Below are 17,951 nucleotides of genomic sequence, written 5' to 3'. Positions count from 1 at the left end.
GGCAGACTTCTGACCTTTCATAATCCATCTTTCTTGGACGGTCGGACGCTTCTGCTCTGCTGTTTGGCTGTTAGTAAAGCCGCAAGCAACAACTGAATGTTACAGGAGCTTTTAGAACAATACTACTCTCAATATGTATTTCAAATCACAGTTCTCGTGGCTTTTGGATTGATTAAATGTGGTTAATGTAAAATATTTAAGGCTCAAGTGTGACGGTCATTACTGCTGATAAATGGCTTCTGTCCGGCTCTAATGGTGTGTGACTCCAGTCAAACGCTTCTCTCAGAAACACTTCTGTTCAGCGCCATTAAACTTTTCCGTTCATCCCACTTGTTTCCAGAGCTTGAAAGAAAAGAGTTTGCATGCCATCTTTCATAAATGCATACATAAGATTTTAAGATCTTAAAAGTTCTATATGAATGTCTTGATTACAATGCAAACACAAATGTACAATGCTTCTGTCATTTAACCCTCCTGTTATGTTTAGGTCAGTCTGACCCACAATCAAATTTCTCATTTTTATTGATTTTAATGATTTATTCTTAAAATTTGGTGACTTTTCCTCATTTTTCAATTGCGAATCATATGATTCACTTCAGGACTTCAGTGGGGGTTAGCAAATCATTTGATTCAGTTTGGGATTCAAAACGCGGATTGCGAAACATTTGATTGAGTTTGGAATTCAAAGTGCGGTTCATGAATCATTTGATTCAGTCCAGGATTCAAAGCGCGGTTCATGAATCATTTGATTCAGTTCGGGATTCAAGGGTGGATCTTGAATCATTTGACTGAGTTCAGGATTCAAAGTGCGGTTTGCAAATCATTTGATTCAGTTCGGGATTCAAAACGCGGTTCGCAGATCATTTGATTCAGTTCGGGATTCAAAGTGTGGTTCGTGGATTATTTGATTCAGTTCGGGATTCAAAGCGTGGATTGCAAATCATTTGATTCAGTTCGGGATTCAAAACGCGGATCGCGAATCATTTGACAGAGTTCGGGATTCAAAACGCAGATCGTGAATCATTTGACTGAGCTCGGGATTCAAAACGCGGGTTGCGAATCATTTGACTGAGTTCGGGATTCAAAACACGGATCGTGAATCATTTGATTGAGTTCGGGATTCAAAGTGCGGTTCGTGAATCATTTGATTCAGTTCGGGATTGAAAGCACGGTTCGTGGATCATTTGATTCAGTTCGGGATTCAAAGCGCGGATTGCGAATCATTTGATTCAGTTCGGGATTGAAAATGCGGATTGCGAATCATTTGACTGAGTTCGGGATTCAAAACGCAGATCGCGAATCATTTGATTCAGTTCGGGTTTCAAAACGCGGATCGCAAATCATTTGACTGAGTTCAGGATTCAAAACGTGGATCGCAAATCATTTGACTGAGTTCAGGATTCAAAACGCGGATCGCAAATCATTTGACTGAGTTCAGGATTCAAAACGCGGATTGCGAATCATTTGATTCAGTTCGGGATTGAAAATGCGGATTGCGAATCATTTGACTGAGTTCGGGATTCAAAACGCAGATCGCGAATCATTTGATTCAGTTCGGGATTCAAAACGCAGATCGCGAATCATTTGATTCAGTTCGGGATTGAAAGCACGGTTCGTGGATCATTTGATTCAGTTCGGGATTCAAAGCGCGGATTGCGAATCATTTGATTGAGTTCGGGATTCAAAACGCGGATCGTGAATCATTTGATTGAGCTCGAGATTGAAAGTGCGGTTCGCGAATCATTTGATTCAGTTCAGGATTGAAAGCACGGATCGTGGATCATTTGATTCAGTTCGGGATTCAAAGCGCGGATTGCGAATCATTTGATTCAGTTCGGGATTGAAAATGCGGATTGCGAATCATTTGACTGAGTTCGGGATTCAAAACGCAGATCGCGAATCATTTGATTCAATTCGGGATTCAAAACGCAGATCGCAAATCATTTGACTGAGTTCGGGATTCAAAACGCAGATCGCGAATCATTTGACTGAGTTCGGGATTCAAAACGCAGATCGCGAATCATTTGACTGAGTCCAGGATTCAAAACGCGGATTGCGAATAATTTCATTGAGTTTGGGATTCAAAGTGCGGTTCGTGAATCATTTGATTCAGTTCGGGATTGAAAGCACGGTTCGTGGATCATTTGATTCAGTTCGGGATTCAAAGCGCGGATTGCGAATCATTTGATTCAGTTCGGGATTGAAAATGCGGATTGCGAATCATTTGACTGAGTTCGGGATTCAAAACGCAGATCGCGAATCATTTGATTCAGTTCGGGTTTCAAAACGCGGATCGCAAATCATTTGACTGAGTTCAGGATTCAAAACGCGGATCGCAAATCATTTGACTGAGTTCAGGATTCAAAACGCGGATTGCGAATCATTTGATTCAGTTCGGGATTGAAAATGCGGATTGCGAATCATTTGACTGAGTTCGGGATTCAAAACGCAGATCGCGAATCATTTGATTCAGTTCGGGATTCAAAACGCAGATCGCGAATCATTTGATTCAGTTCGGGATTGAAAGCACGGTTCGTGGATCATTTGATTCAGTTCGGGATTCAAAGCGCGGATTGCGAATCATTTGATTGAGTTCGGGATTCAAAACGCGGATCGTGAATCATTTGATTGAGCTCGAGATTGAAAGTGCGGTTCGCGAATCATTTGATTCAGTTCAGGATTGAAAGCACGGATCGTGGATCATTTGATTCAGTTCGGGATTCAAAGCGCGGATTGCGAATCATTTGATTCAGTTCGGGATTGAAAATGCGGATTGCGAATCATTTGACTGAGTTCGGGATTCAAAACGCAGATCGCGAATCATTTGATTCAATTCGGGATTCAAAACGCAGATCGCAAATCATTTGACTGAGTTCGGGATTCAAAACGCAGATCGCGAATCATTTGACTGAGTCCAGGATTCAAAACGCGGATTGCGAATAATTTCATTGAGTTTGGGATTCAAAGTGAGGTTCGTGAATCATTTGATTCAGTTCGGGATTCAAAACGCGGATTGCGAATCATTTGACTGAGTTCGGGATTCAAAACGCGGATTGCGAATAATTTCATTGAGTTCGGGATTCAAAACGCGGATCGCGAATCATTTAACTGAGTTCGGGATTCAAAACGCAGTTCGCAAATCTTTTATTTTATTTTTACTTTTTATTAAACAGTACAAAACATGAAACCATTAAGGCAGTACAGTTATAAAAACAAAAGAAAGAAATAAGAAAAAAAATCTAAACAAATACAAATCTCTTAATTAAATTAACTGTGGTTTCAGTAAAAGTGTAGGAACCATGTATTTTGTATTACCACAGTTCTACTACAAATATCATGGGGTTAAACTGTAGTAAGTGTAGGTCAACCATGGTTAATTTGTGGTTAGCCTACCATTGTTTAACTATAATAACCTTTTTTTAGAAAGGGATGTGTTACCAGATTAAAAAAAAAAAAAAAAAAAAAAGTAACACATTTACACCTTAGAGGACAGATGAATATAGAGATGCAGTTTTTACGGCTTTGAAATCAGACCAAAATGTCTCTGTGTAGCTAAACCAAGTAAATGAATCTTCCTCAGAAGAATAACAAAACTAGGAACTAATTTTAATTTCTGACTTACATTATAATTATGTTCATAAGCTTTTTGTGAAATTCAGATCAACTCAAGAATCTGTTGTTTGACCTCTTTTTTAAGGAGAGAACTGTAGTTTCCAAAGTCGGACATAATTTCTTATGACTTTCAGTTTAGTAGAGACACTTTGTCCCTACCAATATCCAGACCAATTTTCCAATACAAATGCAGTACCCAAATCTCAACATAATAAGGGAGTTAAATGATTTGCATTATTAATGTTCCTTTAACTCAGAACAAACAGGAGAATTTTCGAAGAGGAGAATTTTTTTTGACTTTATGGGCCTTGCAGAAAGTTAAACTCCTGACAAAGTGTTCCAGTCACACCTAATATTTCTCCAGAAGAACACGAGTGAATCCATTCAGCCTGACCTAAAGGTGGCAGCAAACAGATCGCAAATGGCTTGCACACGACACTAATGTGTAGTTTTACTTCAATTTGCAAAATGGTTTGTGAACCCGCCCGAAGTTCCGAACTGAATCAAAAATATTTGCCGAAATTTGATTTGAATCAAAACATTCACAATCCACATCTCTGAAGTTGCAATTTGAATTAAAGATTTGCAGTCCACGCTCCGAAGTTCCTAACTGAATCAAAAAGGTTCACAAACCAGCTCAGAATTTCCGATCTAAATTAAAAGATTCACAAACTGTGAATCATTCAATTCGCAAAATGATTTGCGATCACTCTGAAGTTTCGATCTGAATGAAAAGATTCGCAACCCTCGAATCATTTAATTTGCGAAATGTTTCGCGCTCTGAAATCCCTATCTGAGTCAAAAGATTTGCGATCCGCAAATCAATAAAATTTGCGAAATGATTCGCAAACTCACTTCGAAATCCTGATCTGAATCAAAAGATTTGCGATCCGCGAATCAATAAAATTCGCAAAATGATTCGCGAACCCACTCCGAAGTACCAAGCTGAATGATTCATGATCTCCGAATCAATTCACAAAATAATTTGCGAACCCACTCAGAAATCCCGATCTAAATCAAAACATTTGCGATCCATGCTCCAAAGTTCCGATCCGAATCAAGATCTGCAATTCGCAAAATGACTCGCAAACCCATTCCGATTTGAAAAACCGATCCGAATTTCCGATCTGAATCAAAAGATTCACAAAACGTGAATCATTCAATTCGCGAAATGATTCATGATCGCTCCAAATTTTCGAGCTAAACCGAAAGATTCACAATCTGGGTATCATTGAATTTGCAAAATGATTTGTGACGCGAATCTGCTCCGAGCTGAATGATTCATGATCCCATGATGAAATTTTTTCATTCAGATTGGGATTTAGGAGTGGGTTCACGAATCATTTTTCAAATTGAATGATTCGCGAACCCACTCCTAAATCCAAATCTGAATGAAAAAATTGCGATACTCGAATCATTTAATTCACAAAATGATTTGCGAACCGGCTCCAAAGTTTGTAGCTGAATGGTTCATGATCCTCCAATCATTCAATTTGTGATCCGCGCTCTGAAATCTCTATCTGAAAATGATTCGCGATTGCTCCAAAGTTTCGATCTGAAAAGATTTGTGATTTGTGAATCATTCAATTTGCGAAATGACTCGCAAACTCGCTCCAAAGTCCCGAACTGAATCAAAAAATTTGCGATCCATGGCTGTGAAGTTCCGATCTGAATCAAAAGATTTGCGATCGGCGAATCATTCAATTCGCAAAATGATTTGTGAACCCGCTCCGAAGTACCAAGCTGAATGATTCATGATCTGCGAATCAATTCACAAAATAATTTGCGAACCCACTCAGAAATCCCGATCTAAATAAAAACATTTGCGATCCATGCTCCAAAGTTCCGATCCGAATCAAAAGATTTGCAATTCGCAAAATGATTCGCAAACCCATTCTGATTTGAAAAAATGATCCGAATTTCCGGTCTGAAACAAAAGATTCACAAACCGTGAATCATTCAGTTCGTGAAATGATTCATGATCAGCTGTGAAGTTCCGATCTGAATCAAAAGATTTGCGATCGGCGAATCATTCAATTCGCAAAATGATTTGTGAACCCCTTCCAAAATTCCGATCTGAATCAAAAGATTCACAAACCCCAAATCATTAAATTCACGAAATGATTCGTGGTCACTCCAAAGTTTCGATTTGAATCAAAAGATTTGTGATTTGTGATTTGTGAATCATTCATTTTGCGAAAGATTTGCGAACCCACTCCAGTGTGAATCGAAAGATTTGCAACCCTCGCTCCTAAATCACTTTCTAACAGTAACACACTAGTTTCTTGTAATAATAGTTCCTTCCAGAGCATCCCACAGGAGGAAGATGATTAATGGAGCGAACGAGCGGTTTAACTGAAACTAACAAACAGCAGACGCTGCGGATGAGTCTGACAGAGCAGAGCTGAACGCCTCTCATTAGTGAGCATCCAACAGTGATTTAATGACACTTCTGAGGGGGATGATTTCACTAAAACAGCACATCATGTTGAGAAAGCACTACATGTTTAAACAGACTGTTGGGAAAGACGGTCAGAGTTCACTGGGACTCTAGATGCACTTCTGTAGAACATCACGTCCTGTCAAACAATTGAAAACAGTAGGAAAAGATGATCACAAAAGAGGCGGGGCATAAGGAGACAGCTGAAATCTGATTGGCTCCTTCTGTGATCCTGATCTTATGGGAACTCATATAACGGCAGACTGTTTTTAAGAAGGTAAAAAGTATGAGAGCAGGCTTTTTCATAGTCTGTGGTATTGACATTTATTGTTAAAAGTCTCATAATGAGCTGATTAACATAATTTTTATCTCATATTTGAATTTACAAAATGTAATTACTCAATTAATTAATTAATTTATAAAAGCATTAATTTATATATTATTTATTTGTTTATAAAGAAAAAGAAATATAGCAGAAATATAATAGAATTATTGAAATAAAATTATAAATGATTTGCCTGTTTATTTATTTATGTATTTATTTTCTATTGTGGCTGTAAAATGTAATTAATTAATGTTTTTATTTATAAAAGCATTTATTCATATATTATTTATTTGTTTATAAAAAAATAGAACTATAATAGAAATACTGAAATAAAATAATAAATGACAATGATAAATGGCTTCGCCATTTATTTTATTATTATGAATGTCAAATTTAATTAATCAATTAATTTATTTATAAAAAAAGCATTTATTCATATGTTATTTATCTGTTTATACAGAAAGAGAAAGAGATACTGAAATACAATTTTAAATGACATTATAAATGACTTCCCTGTTTGTTTGTTTGTTTGTTTGTTTGTTTGTTTGTTTGTTTGTTTGTTTGTTTGTTTGTTTGTTTGTTTATTGTGGCTGTTAAATTTAATTAATTAACTAATGTATTTATTTATAAAAGCATTTATTCATATATTATTTATTTGTTTACAAAAAATAGAAATATAATAGAAATATTGAAATCAAATTTTAAATGACATTATAAATCATTTGTTTATTTGTTTGTTTATTGTGGCTGTCAAATTTAATTAATTAATGAATTAATTGATTTATTTATAAAAGCATTAAAGCATATATCATTTGTCTATCTATCTATCTATCTATCTATCTATCTATCTATCTATCTATCTATCTATCTATCTATCTATCTATTAATTTTAATTAATTAATTAATTAATTAATTAATATATTAATTATTTGTTTATAAATACATTTATTTACATATGTATTTCTAAAATATTTTAACACGAAAAACAAACTTTTTTTGCAACCAATATATATATATATATTTTTACATTTTACATTTTTTCTGTAATTTTAATCCAAATAAATGTAGCATAAATGTGAGCAAAGGACACCTCCTACAAATACAACAATAAAGATTTCCTTTGGGAGAGTAAAAAAAAACAACAACAGCAACGGCGCAAGCATTAAATGGGTCGTTATTGTGTAATGAGTTACTGGTAATGACGGTGATGGGGGCCAGTTCTCATCAGCCTAATTGTGACTGTAAATAATGATGCTATTCAGAGACAAAGAGAAACACACACTGGACTCTAGTCTCTGTTGTGATTTGAGACGGGAAGCTGAACTGGTGTAAAAAGGTCACCTATGCGTCCGCTGTGACATCAGTGTCTCAAAGTCCACTTCCTGCGGCCGTTTCCTTCAATAACAGGGTCAGTCATTAGGAAGACGCTCAGAGTCAAGTGGAGCAAACCACTCGAGTTCACAACATGATTTATGCTGGACTGACGACCTCTGATATATCAGATGGGAAAATCATGTACAACATTACGGCAGATTTCTGTTGTTGACATTGCAAATTAAATTCAGGCTAGAGCTTTGATAGCTGAAGTCATCACGCTGAGAACATTAACAAACGCTGGTGAGATCCTGGCAAATGTTGATTTATTATGTTGGAATTAAAGCTGATGATTCTTACTAAATAAAATACAGTGTGTGTTGTGGTGAATTGTGTGGGTTGACTAAATTAAAAGCATAAAAAAATAAATAAATCTGCTTTTGTTTTAGAGATTTGATCATGAATTCATCTTTAGCAGCTGTGATTAAACTGACAGTTTAATCATCCTTTGAAAATCCTTAGAAAAGTCTATCTATCTAGTGTCTATCATCTATCTATCGAACGATAGTGCCTGTAAAATTAATTTAATTTAGTAAGTAGGCTCTCTCTCTTTCTCTCTCTCTCTCTCTCTCTCTCTCTCTCTCTCTCTTTCTATATATATATATATATATATATATATATACTGTATATAAACGTATTTAACTTATTCTTAACAAGATTTTACTTATTTTTAATTATTTATTATTAATAAAATGTATTTATAAATGCATTTATAATCAATTTATTTATTAGGCTGTAAATTGTATATAATTTACTTAAATTAATTTAAATTATTTAAATATATTTAGTTTATTTGTAATATTTATTCCTATACACACATATATATTAATAAAAAATATAATTATAAAATATATAATATAATTATTAATAAATAAAATGTATTTATAAATGCATTATTTGTTTAGAAATATTTTGCCTGTACTTTATCATGCTATAAATATCATTTCATTTTATTTCAAAATAAAAAAAAAATTTCAAATAAATAAATATGTTATATTTATACTTACATATTTAAATATATATTTCCATTTTTTTGTTAATTTAATTTAGTATAACTAAGGGGATTAATAAATTAATACATTAAATTTATTTATAAACGCATTTATTAATTTATAAATAATTTATTTATAATATTTATAATATAAAAATACATTTATTTATAGTTTATTTATTTATCGTGGCTGTAAATGTCATTTCATTGAATGAGAATGAGAAGGTGTGTCCAAACTTTTGGTCTGTACTGTATTTAAATAATATAAAATATATATAAAATACATATTAAAATACAATTTATATTTAAAATGTGCATTCAGTTCACTTTTTTTCCTTAGTATAATTAATAATAATAATACTACTACTGCTAATAATAATAACAATAAATTAATTAATATATTTTAAATATATATATATATATATATATATATATATATATATATATATATATATATATATATATTAACAGTGGGTACGGAAAGTATTCAGACCCCCTTAAATGTTTCACTCTTTGTTATATTACAGCCATTTGCTGAAATCATTTAAGTTAATTTTTTCCTCATTAATGTACCGACAGCACCCCATATTGACAGAAAAACATAGAATTGTTGACATTTTTGCAGATTTATTAAAAAAGAAAAACTTAAATATCACATTAATGAGGAAAAGAAATGAACTTAAATGATAAAAAAATCTATTTTTACTTTTAATTAAGGGAAAATAATAATAATATTAATAATAACAATAATAATAATAATAATAATAATATTTATTTATTTAAAATATATTAATCTTTTTATTAATAAATAAAATGCATTCATAAACGCATGTATAAATATTTTTATTTGTATTGTATGTATTTATTTAAAAATACACTTATTTATAATTCATTTAAAAAAAATCAGCCAAGCAGTAAACTAAAAATTACACATATCATATCTATATATCAGCCAAAAAAAAAACAAAAAAAAAAACATTTTGTTGGGTCAGTAATGTTAATATCAACATAATCATAATAAAATGAATCACACAATTAAATGTAATTAGTACAGTAGATTTAAAATCTGCCTTTACTTTAGAGATAGTATCACAGATTCATCTTTGGTGGCTCTGCTCTGATTAAACTGACCTTTAAAAACTAAACGGCTGCTTTTCGTTAATTAACAATTTGCCAGTGACCCAGTGAAGTGATTTAAACGATAATAAATAAGGGCACATATTTCTCCTCAGTGAATCCACATTCATCATTTGCTCAATTTGCAGCAGAGTCCTCATGAAAAGCAGAATAGCGCCTTTAAACCAGCAGCTGCTCTCAAAGAAACCGTCAACAGCATAGATAGAAACCACAGAAGATCATCGGCGGACACACGCAGACAGGAAGCAGCAGCTGAATGAGCACAGATGGCAAACCCCACCGCACTTAGCAAGCGCTTCGGTCAACGGACGGAAAACATGGGAGATGTCCAGACAGCCGAAGCTCCCGCGAGCCGCAGCTCCTTCAGGAAACACAGAACATGCGGCCCATTGGAAATCACATCAAAACAACGGTTACAAAAACAGCCACTTTGTGTTTCTGTAACAATGAGATCATCTGAGGCACTTTCAGCTACTAGACTGAATCATCCAGCAATCAGATCTGAATCACTGCATTCATAAAGAACTGAATGGACCTAAAAGCCTGCGATTAATCAAAAACACTTCCAAACAGAAATTTGAGTTCATCAAGAGTTGAAAATATTCTGTAAGCTACTTTTTGGTTTCTTAATTTCATTATTTTGATACGTGTTTAGCTGCAATAAACAGAAACTAGACAAAAAAAAAAAAAAAAAAAAAAAAAAAAAACTTTGAACTTTGAAGTTGGCTTGAGAAAGTTTGAAAAAGTTTGAACAGTTAAAAAATAAAATAGAACAGTTAAAAATACTGAAATAGTTTGAAGTTTAAAAGAGTTTTAAAAGCTTAATATTGGATAGCCAGCTAGCTAGCTAAATTTAGATCATGTTTCTCATATGATGAGCATGTGACTAGCATGTTGTTAACATGATTACCAAGTAGCTAGCATGTTTCTAGCGTTTACTTAGCATGATTTGCTAGTTGCTAACATGTTTCTAGCACGATTAACAAGTTGTTAGTATGTTTCTAACATGATTAGCAAAGTGTTAGCAAGTTTCTTGCATGATTAGCAAGTTGCTAGCATGATTCTAGCATGATTACCAAGTAGCTTGCATGTTTCTAGCATTTAGTTAGCATGATTAGCTAGTTGTTAACATGTTTCTAGCATGATTAACAAGTAGCTAGCATGTTTCTAGCATGATTAACAAGTTGTTAACATGTTTCTAGCATTTAGTTAACATGATTAGCTAGTTGTTAACATGTTTCTAGCATGATTAACAAGTAGCTAGCATGTTTCTAGCATGATTAACAAGTTGTTAACATGTTTCTAGCATTTAGTTAACATGATTAGCTAGTTGTTAACATGTTTCTAGCATTTAGTTAGCATGATTAGCTAGTTGTTAACATGTTTCTACCATGATTACCAAGTTGCTAGCTTGTTTCTAGCATGATTACCAAGTTGCTAGCATGTTTCTTGCATGATTAGCAAGTTGCTAGCATGTTTCTTGCATGATTAGCAAGTTGCCAGCATGATTCTAGCATGATTACCAAGTAGCTTGCATGTTTCTAGCATTTAGTTAGCATGATTAGCTAGTTGTTAACATGTTTCTAACATGATTAACAAGTAGCTAGCATGTTTCTAGCATGATTAACAAGTTGTTAACATGTTTCTAGCATTTAGTTAACATGATTAGCTAGTTGTTAACATGTTTCTAGCATGATTAACAAGTTGTTAACATGTTTCTAGCATTTAGTTAACATGATTAGCTAGTTGTTAACATGTTTCTAGCATGATTAGCAAGTTGTTAACATGTTTCTACCATGATTACGAAGTTGCTAGCTTGTTTCTAGCATGATTACCAAGTTGCTAGCATGTTTCTAGCATGATTACCAAGTTGCTAGCATGTTTCTAGCATGATTAACAAGTTGTTAGCATACTAGAAACATGCTAGCAACATGTAAATGATACTAACAACATGTTATTGACATGTTAATCATGTTACAAACATGCTAAAAACATGTTAATCACACTAAAAACATGCTAACAACATGCTAATCATGCTACAAACATGTGAATCATGATAACAACACGTTACTGATACGTTAATCATGTTACAAACATGGTAAAAACATGCTAGTCACGCTACAAACATGCTAAAACATGCTAATTATGCTAACAACACGTTATTGACATGTTAATCATGTTACAAACATGGTAATATATGCTAATCATGCTACAAAAATGTTAAAAACATGCTAATCATGCTAACAGCACGTTAATCACGTTACAAACATGGTAAAAACATGCTAATCACGCTACAAACATGCTTAAAACATGCTAATCATGCTATCAACACGTTATTGACACGTTAATCACGTTACAAACATGGCAAAATATGCTAATCATGGTACAAACATGCTTAAAACATGCTTATCATGCTAACAACACGTTATTGACACGTTAATCACGTTACAAACATGGCAAAATATGCTAATCATGGTACAAACATGCTAAAAACATGCTAATCATGCTAACAACACGTTATTGACACGTTAATCATGGTACAAACATGGCAAAATATGCTAATCATGGTACAAACATGCTTAAAACATGCTTATCATGCTAACAACACGTTATTGACACGTTAATCACGTTACAAACATGGCAAAATATGCTAATCATGGTACAAACATGCTTAAAACATGCTAATCATGCTAACAACACGTTATTGACACGTTAATCATGGTACAAACATGGCAAAATATGCTAATCACGCTACAAATATGCTTAAAACATGCCAATCACGCTAGAAACATGTTAACAACATGCTAATCATGCTAGCAACATGCTAACAACATGGTAATGATGCTAGCAACATGCTATTGACATGTTAATAGTGTTGCAAACATACTAGAAACATACTAACATGCTAATCATGCTAGAAAAACAGGCTAGTAACTTGCTAATCATGCTAGCTACATGCTAAATAAGTTAGAAACATGCTAGCAAAATGCTAGAACATGTTATCTATGTAGCCACCCATCCATCTGACAGACTATTGCCTTCAACATTCAAGCTTTAAAAATATTTTAAACTTCAATCTTTTTCTGACTGAAAGCCATTCAATCAAAAAACAAAGTTTAAAAAGTTGTTCACACTTTCTGATCAGGCCTTTTCAAGCCAACTTAAAGTCTGTCTCGATGAACCTTTTTATCTAGTGAATATTAATATGTTAATCGAGTTTTAACACATTAAAAATACTCATTCCACTGGAAAACTATGGCAATTATTAATAACATTAATATATGAATATAACTTTAATATATAAAATACAATGTCCACTGGAAAACTGTTGGTGTTATATATAATTAATATAGTACTTTGACAAAAGCTGTGAATGCAGATTGTGCATCTGAAGTGCATGAAAGTGTGTGACATTGAAACAGGATCAAAGTAAAGCTGCTGCCCTTTGCATGGTTTCATTCAGGTCCAGTTGGAGTCTGGATGCTGAAACTGACTGCAGCTCAATGCAGCGCGTCTGGACGGATGATAAGAGCTTGATTAAAGGAGCGATGGAGGACAAATCAATGGCTGAACTCAGTCAGGGTCAAAGGAAAGACTTCTTCAACTCCACACATACAATATCAACACAATCTGATCATCATGAACTTATGCACTAAAGCTTAGCATTAAATTACACATTCACTGCTTTTCAAACTCATGACAAATGACAAATAATCATTTTGTGCAATGATTATGTCTTTCAATGTATTTAACACTCACCACTTACGACATAATTACAATACAATGTGTTAATATAATTAAAATTAAATACACTAATTTCAACAAACTGTTGCTACTGCACATTGTTATATATAATATTATATATATATATATATATATATAGTATATTAACTTAAAATAGTCTTCCTACTAGAAAACTGTTGCTTCTTATTATTACATTATAATATTTTATTACCAATATAACATTATTAACATTAACATTACTCTGTTATATTAAATAAAATAAAATATATTAAATATACTAATTTGATTTACAAACTGTTGCTATCATAAATTATTAACATATTACTATATTAGTAATACGAATTATATTAATATAACTAAAATATATTAAATATATTTAATTTCAAAACTGCTATTATATATTATTAATATTAATATAATATTATGTATTAGTAATATTAACATTTTTAATTTAATTTGTATATATTAATAATATTTATTTAGTATTACTGTTAATATATTTAATATACTCATCCTACTAAAAACTGTTTCTGTTTATTATATATTATTAACATTACTATAATAATAATAATTAAAAAATAATTAATTTATAATAAAAAATTATATTGATATAACTTTAATATATGAAACATAATTTCACTTCATAACTGTTGCTATTATATATTATTAATACGAATATATTATTATATATTGGTCATATGAAAATATTATTATTAAAAAATAATAATTCTTAAAAAAAACATACAATATATGTTATATTAATTTGATTTGATTTGATTTTCAAAATAAAATAAAATAAATTCCCCATGGAAAAAAACTAATGTTTTTCTTAAAAAACAAACTGAGAATCATTCTTTGGCACAATTTGTATTAAATAAATAAATAAATAAAAACAATACAATATATTTATTTTATTTTAAGAATTATTATTTGTTAAATAAAATCAAACCAAATCAAATAAATAAAAATACAATACAATAAAATATCATTAAAAAAAAAAAAAAAAAAAAAAAAATATATATATATATATATATATATATATATATATATATATATATATATATATATATTTTAATAATTAATATTTGACAAAAAAAAATTACAACAAATAAATAAATAAAAAAGTCAAGTATGTCCAGACTATGAAAGCCATAACATTTCTACAATTTCTAAAACTTTTAAAACAGCTGACTTTCTGATTAGGCTTTCTCAAGCCAACTTAAAGTTGGTCTTGATGAGCTTTTTTATCTAGTTAATATTAATATGTCAATATAGTTTTAACATATTAAAATACCCCACTGGAAAACTATTGCAATCATATATTACTAATAATAATATAACTTAATAATTAATATTTGACTAAAAATTTACAAATAAAAAATAAAAATAATAAAAATATATTGTATTGTTTATTTTTTATTTAAAAGTATTATTTGTTTTTACTTTTTTTGTATTTAAAAATAAAATAAAATCAAACCAAATCAAATCAATTAAAATACAATACAATTAAATGAAGTATAATTAAAATAAAATAAAAAAACAATATTTTATTGTTTTTAAAAATAATTAATATTTGACTAAAAATTTAAAGTATGTCAAGTACTCAATTATGTCCAAACTTTTGACTAGTAGTGTACATTTTAATGATTTAAATGAACAGTTCACCCTAAAATAAAACATTTTGCCATCATTTACTGCTGTTAAAAACCCACTTGATCTACAAAAAAAGTCAAGTATGTCTAATTTCTAAAACTTTTTAAATTAATTTAATTTAATTTAATTTAATTATATTGTATTGTTTTTTTAAGAAATATTATTTGTTTTTAATTAATTAATTTTTTGTATTTAAAAATCAAATCAAATCAAATCTATTAAAATACAATACGATAAAATTAAATATAATGAAATAAAATAAAAATATATTGTATTGTTTTTGAAAATAATTAACATTTGACTAAAAATTAACAAAAAAAGTCAATTATGTCCTAACTTTTGACTAGAAGTGTACATTTTAATGATTTAAAGGAACAGTTCACCCTAAAATAAAACATTCTGCCATCATTTACTGCTGTTAAAAACCCACTTGATCTACAAAAAAAGTCAAGTATGTCCAAACTTTGAAAACCGTAGCATTTTTACAATTTCTAAAACTTTTTAAATTAAATTTAATTTAATTTAATTTCAATATATTGTATTTTTTTAAGAATTATTATTTGTTTTTAATTTTTTTTAAGTTTAAATATAAAATAAAATAAAACCAAATCAAATAAATTAAAATACAATACAATAAAATAAAATATAATTAAATAAATAAAATCAATTTAATTTAATTTAATTAAAATATATTGTATTGTTTTTTTAAAGAATTATTATTTGTTTTTAATAAAATTATTTTTTTTTATTTTTTGCATTTAAAAATCAAATCAGATCAATTAAAATACAATACGATAAAATTAAATATAATGAAATAAAATAAAAATAAAAAATAAAATAAAAAAAATTCTGCCATCATTTGCTGCTGTTAAAAACCCACTTGATCTACAAAAAGTCAAGTATGTCCAAACTTTGAAAACTGTAACATTTTTACAATTTCTAAACTTTTTAAATTTCATTTAATTTAATTTAATTCCATTTCATTTCATTTCAATATATTGTATTGTTTTTTTAAGAATTATTATTTGTTTTTAATTAATACAATTTTTTTCTATTTAAATATAAAATAAAATCAAACCAAATCAAATCAATTAAAATACAATCCAATAAAATAAAATATAATTAAATAAATGAATTAAAAATATATATTTTATTGTTTTCTAAAATAATTAATATTTGACTAAAAATTTACAAAAAAAAAAAAACTTTTGACTAGTAGTGTACATTTTAATGATTTAAAGGAACAGTTCACTCAAAAATTAAACATTCTGCCATCATTTACTGCTGTTGAAAACCCATTTGATCTACAAAAAAAACCTTATCTGGTGTGACGATTCCATGTCTCTGAATATATTAAACACTAATGGTGCAAGTAGTTGATGTCAGGTATAAAAGTCTTTATGTTGGGATGATCGGCTCCTTTAACATCACAAGTGTCATGCTTTAGCTCAGCAGATGTGTATAATACTGATATATATATATATTGCAGAAACACAGACCTGCACACCCAATAATCACCTGGATCTGGAAAACATATTTCTGCTGATGGATGGCCCTGGTCTCATCCACTTATTGATATATATGTATGGTTTGTACATGACTAGGAGCCACTCTCTGCACTATATATGATCAGATGGAAATGGCGTTCACACTCACAGTCTCTCCAGAGCTCGCAGGCCGAGGAAAGAGTTATTCTTCAGCGCTGAGATCTTATTGTTGCTCAGGATCCTGAGGAGACACAACAACACAAAGCCATAAATACAGAGCAAGAGGATTTACACACAAACAGTCATCTTTACAGCCACAAGCAGATTTATAGGACTGTAAATCTCCTTCTGCTTCATATCGGCGGCGCTTTTGTGGTCAGAATGGAGAAAACAAAACTTCTTCAGCAACACTGTCTCTGGAAATTAACTTTGCTGAAGGTTCATTAAGGCATTATTATTATTTACATTTATGCATTCGGCAGATTATTTTATCCAAAGCAACAAAATATTCAAAATGGCATTTAACTAGTTCATGTGTTCCCTAAATATGACATATGACCTTATATGACCTTAATAAAATAATACAATTAAATTAAATAATTTAATTAAATTAAATATGAAAAACTTATTTCAGCTAGCTGCCAACTTATTTTTGCTTAGTTTAAACTGAAAAAAAAAATATAAAAAACTAAAACTTATTTAAACTAAAAACATTTAAAAAATTGCATTACTTGAAATAAAATAAATGTTAACTGAAATGAAATAAATTAAAATTAAAATAAAAAATATGAAAAACCTAAACTTATTTCAGCTAGTTAATTAATTAAATTAAAATAAAATAATAAAATAAAATATGAAAAATGCATTACTTGAAATAAATTAAATGTTAACTAAAAAAAAAAAAAAAAAAAAAAAAAAATTAAATTAAATTAAATTAAATTAAAATTAATATGAAAACCTAAACTTATTTCAGCTAGTTGCCAACTTATTTTTGCTTAGTTTAAACTAAAAACATTTAAAAAGTTGCATTACTTGAAATAAAATAAATGTTAACTGAAATAAAATAAAATAAAATAAAATATAAAAAACTTAAATTAATTTAAATTAAATTAAATTAAATTAAATAAGAAAAAACTAAACTTATTTCAGCTAGTTGCCAACCAATTTTTGTTTAGTTTAAACTCAAAA

At 30.1% G+C, this 17,951-nt stretch overlaps 1 protein-coding gene across 1 annotated transcript in view; it reads right to left on the bottom strand.

The window, feature by feature from the left end:
* The window catches only part of adgra1b (adhesion G protein-coupled receptor A1b), a 219,889-nt gene that overhangs the window by 176,315 nt on the left and 25,623 nt on the right, over positions 1–17,951 (bottom strand). Inside the window, exon 2 of the mRNA XM_073834524.1 lies at positions 16,933–17,004. Within this exon, the coding sequence (XP_073690625.1) occupies positions 16,933–17,004 (72 nt within the window). The remainder of the gene's footprint in view (positions 1–16,932; positions 17,005–17,951) is intronic.

The sequence above is a fragment of the Garra rufa genome, chromosome 2 (assembly GCF_049309525.1).
Source record: "Garra rufa chromosome 2, GarRuf1.0, whole genome shotgun sequence".
Classification (NCBI taxonomy): Eukaryota; Metazoa; Chordata; class Actinopteri; order Cypriniformes; family Cyprinidae; genus Garra; species Garra rufa.
This window is presented reverse-complemented; position numbering and strand designations above follow the sequence as displayed.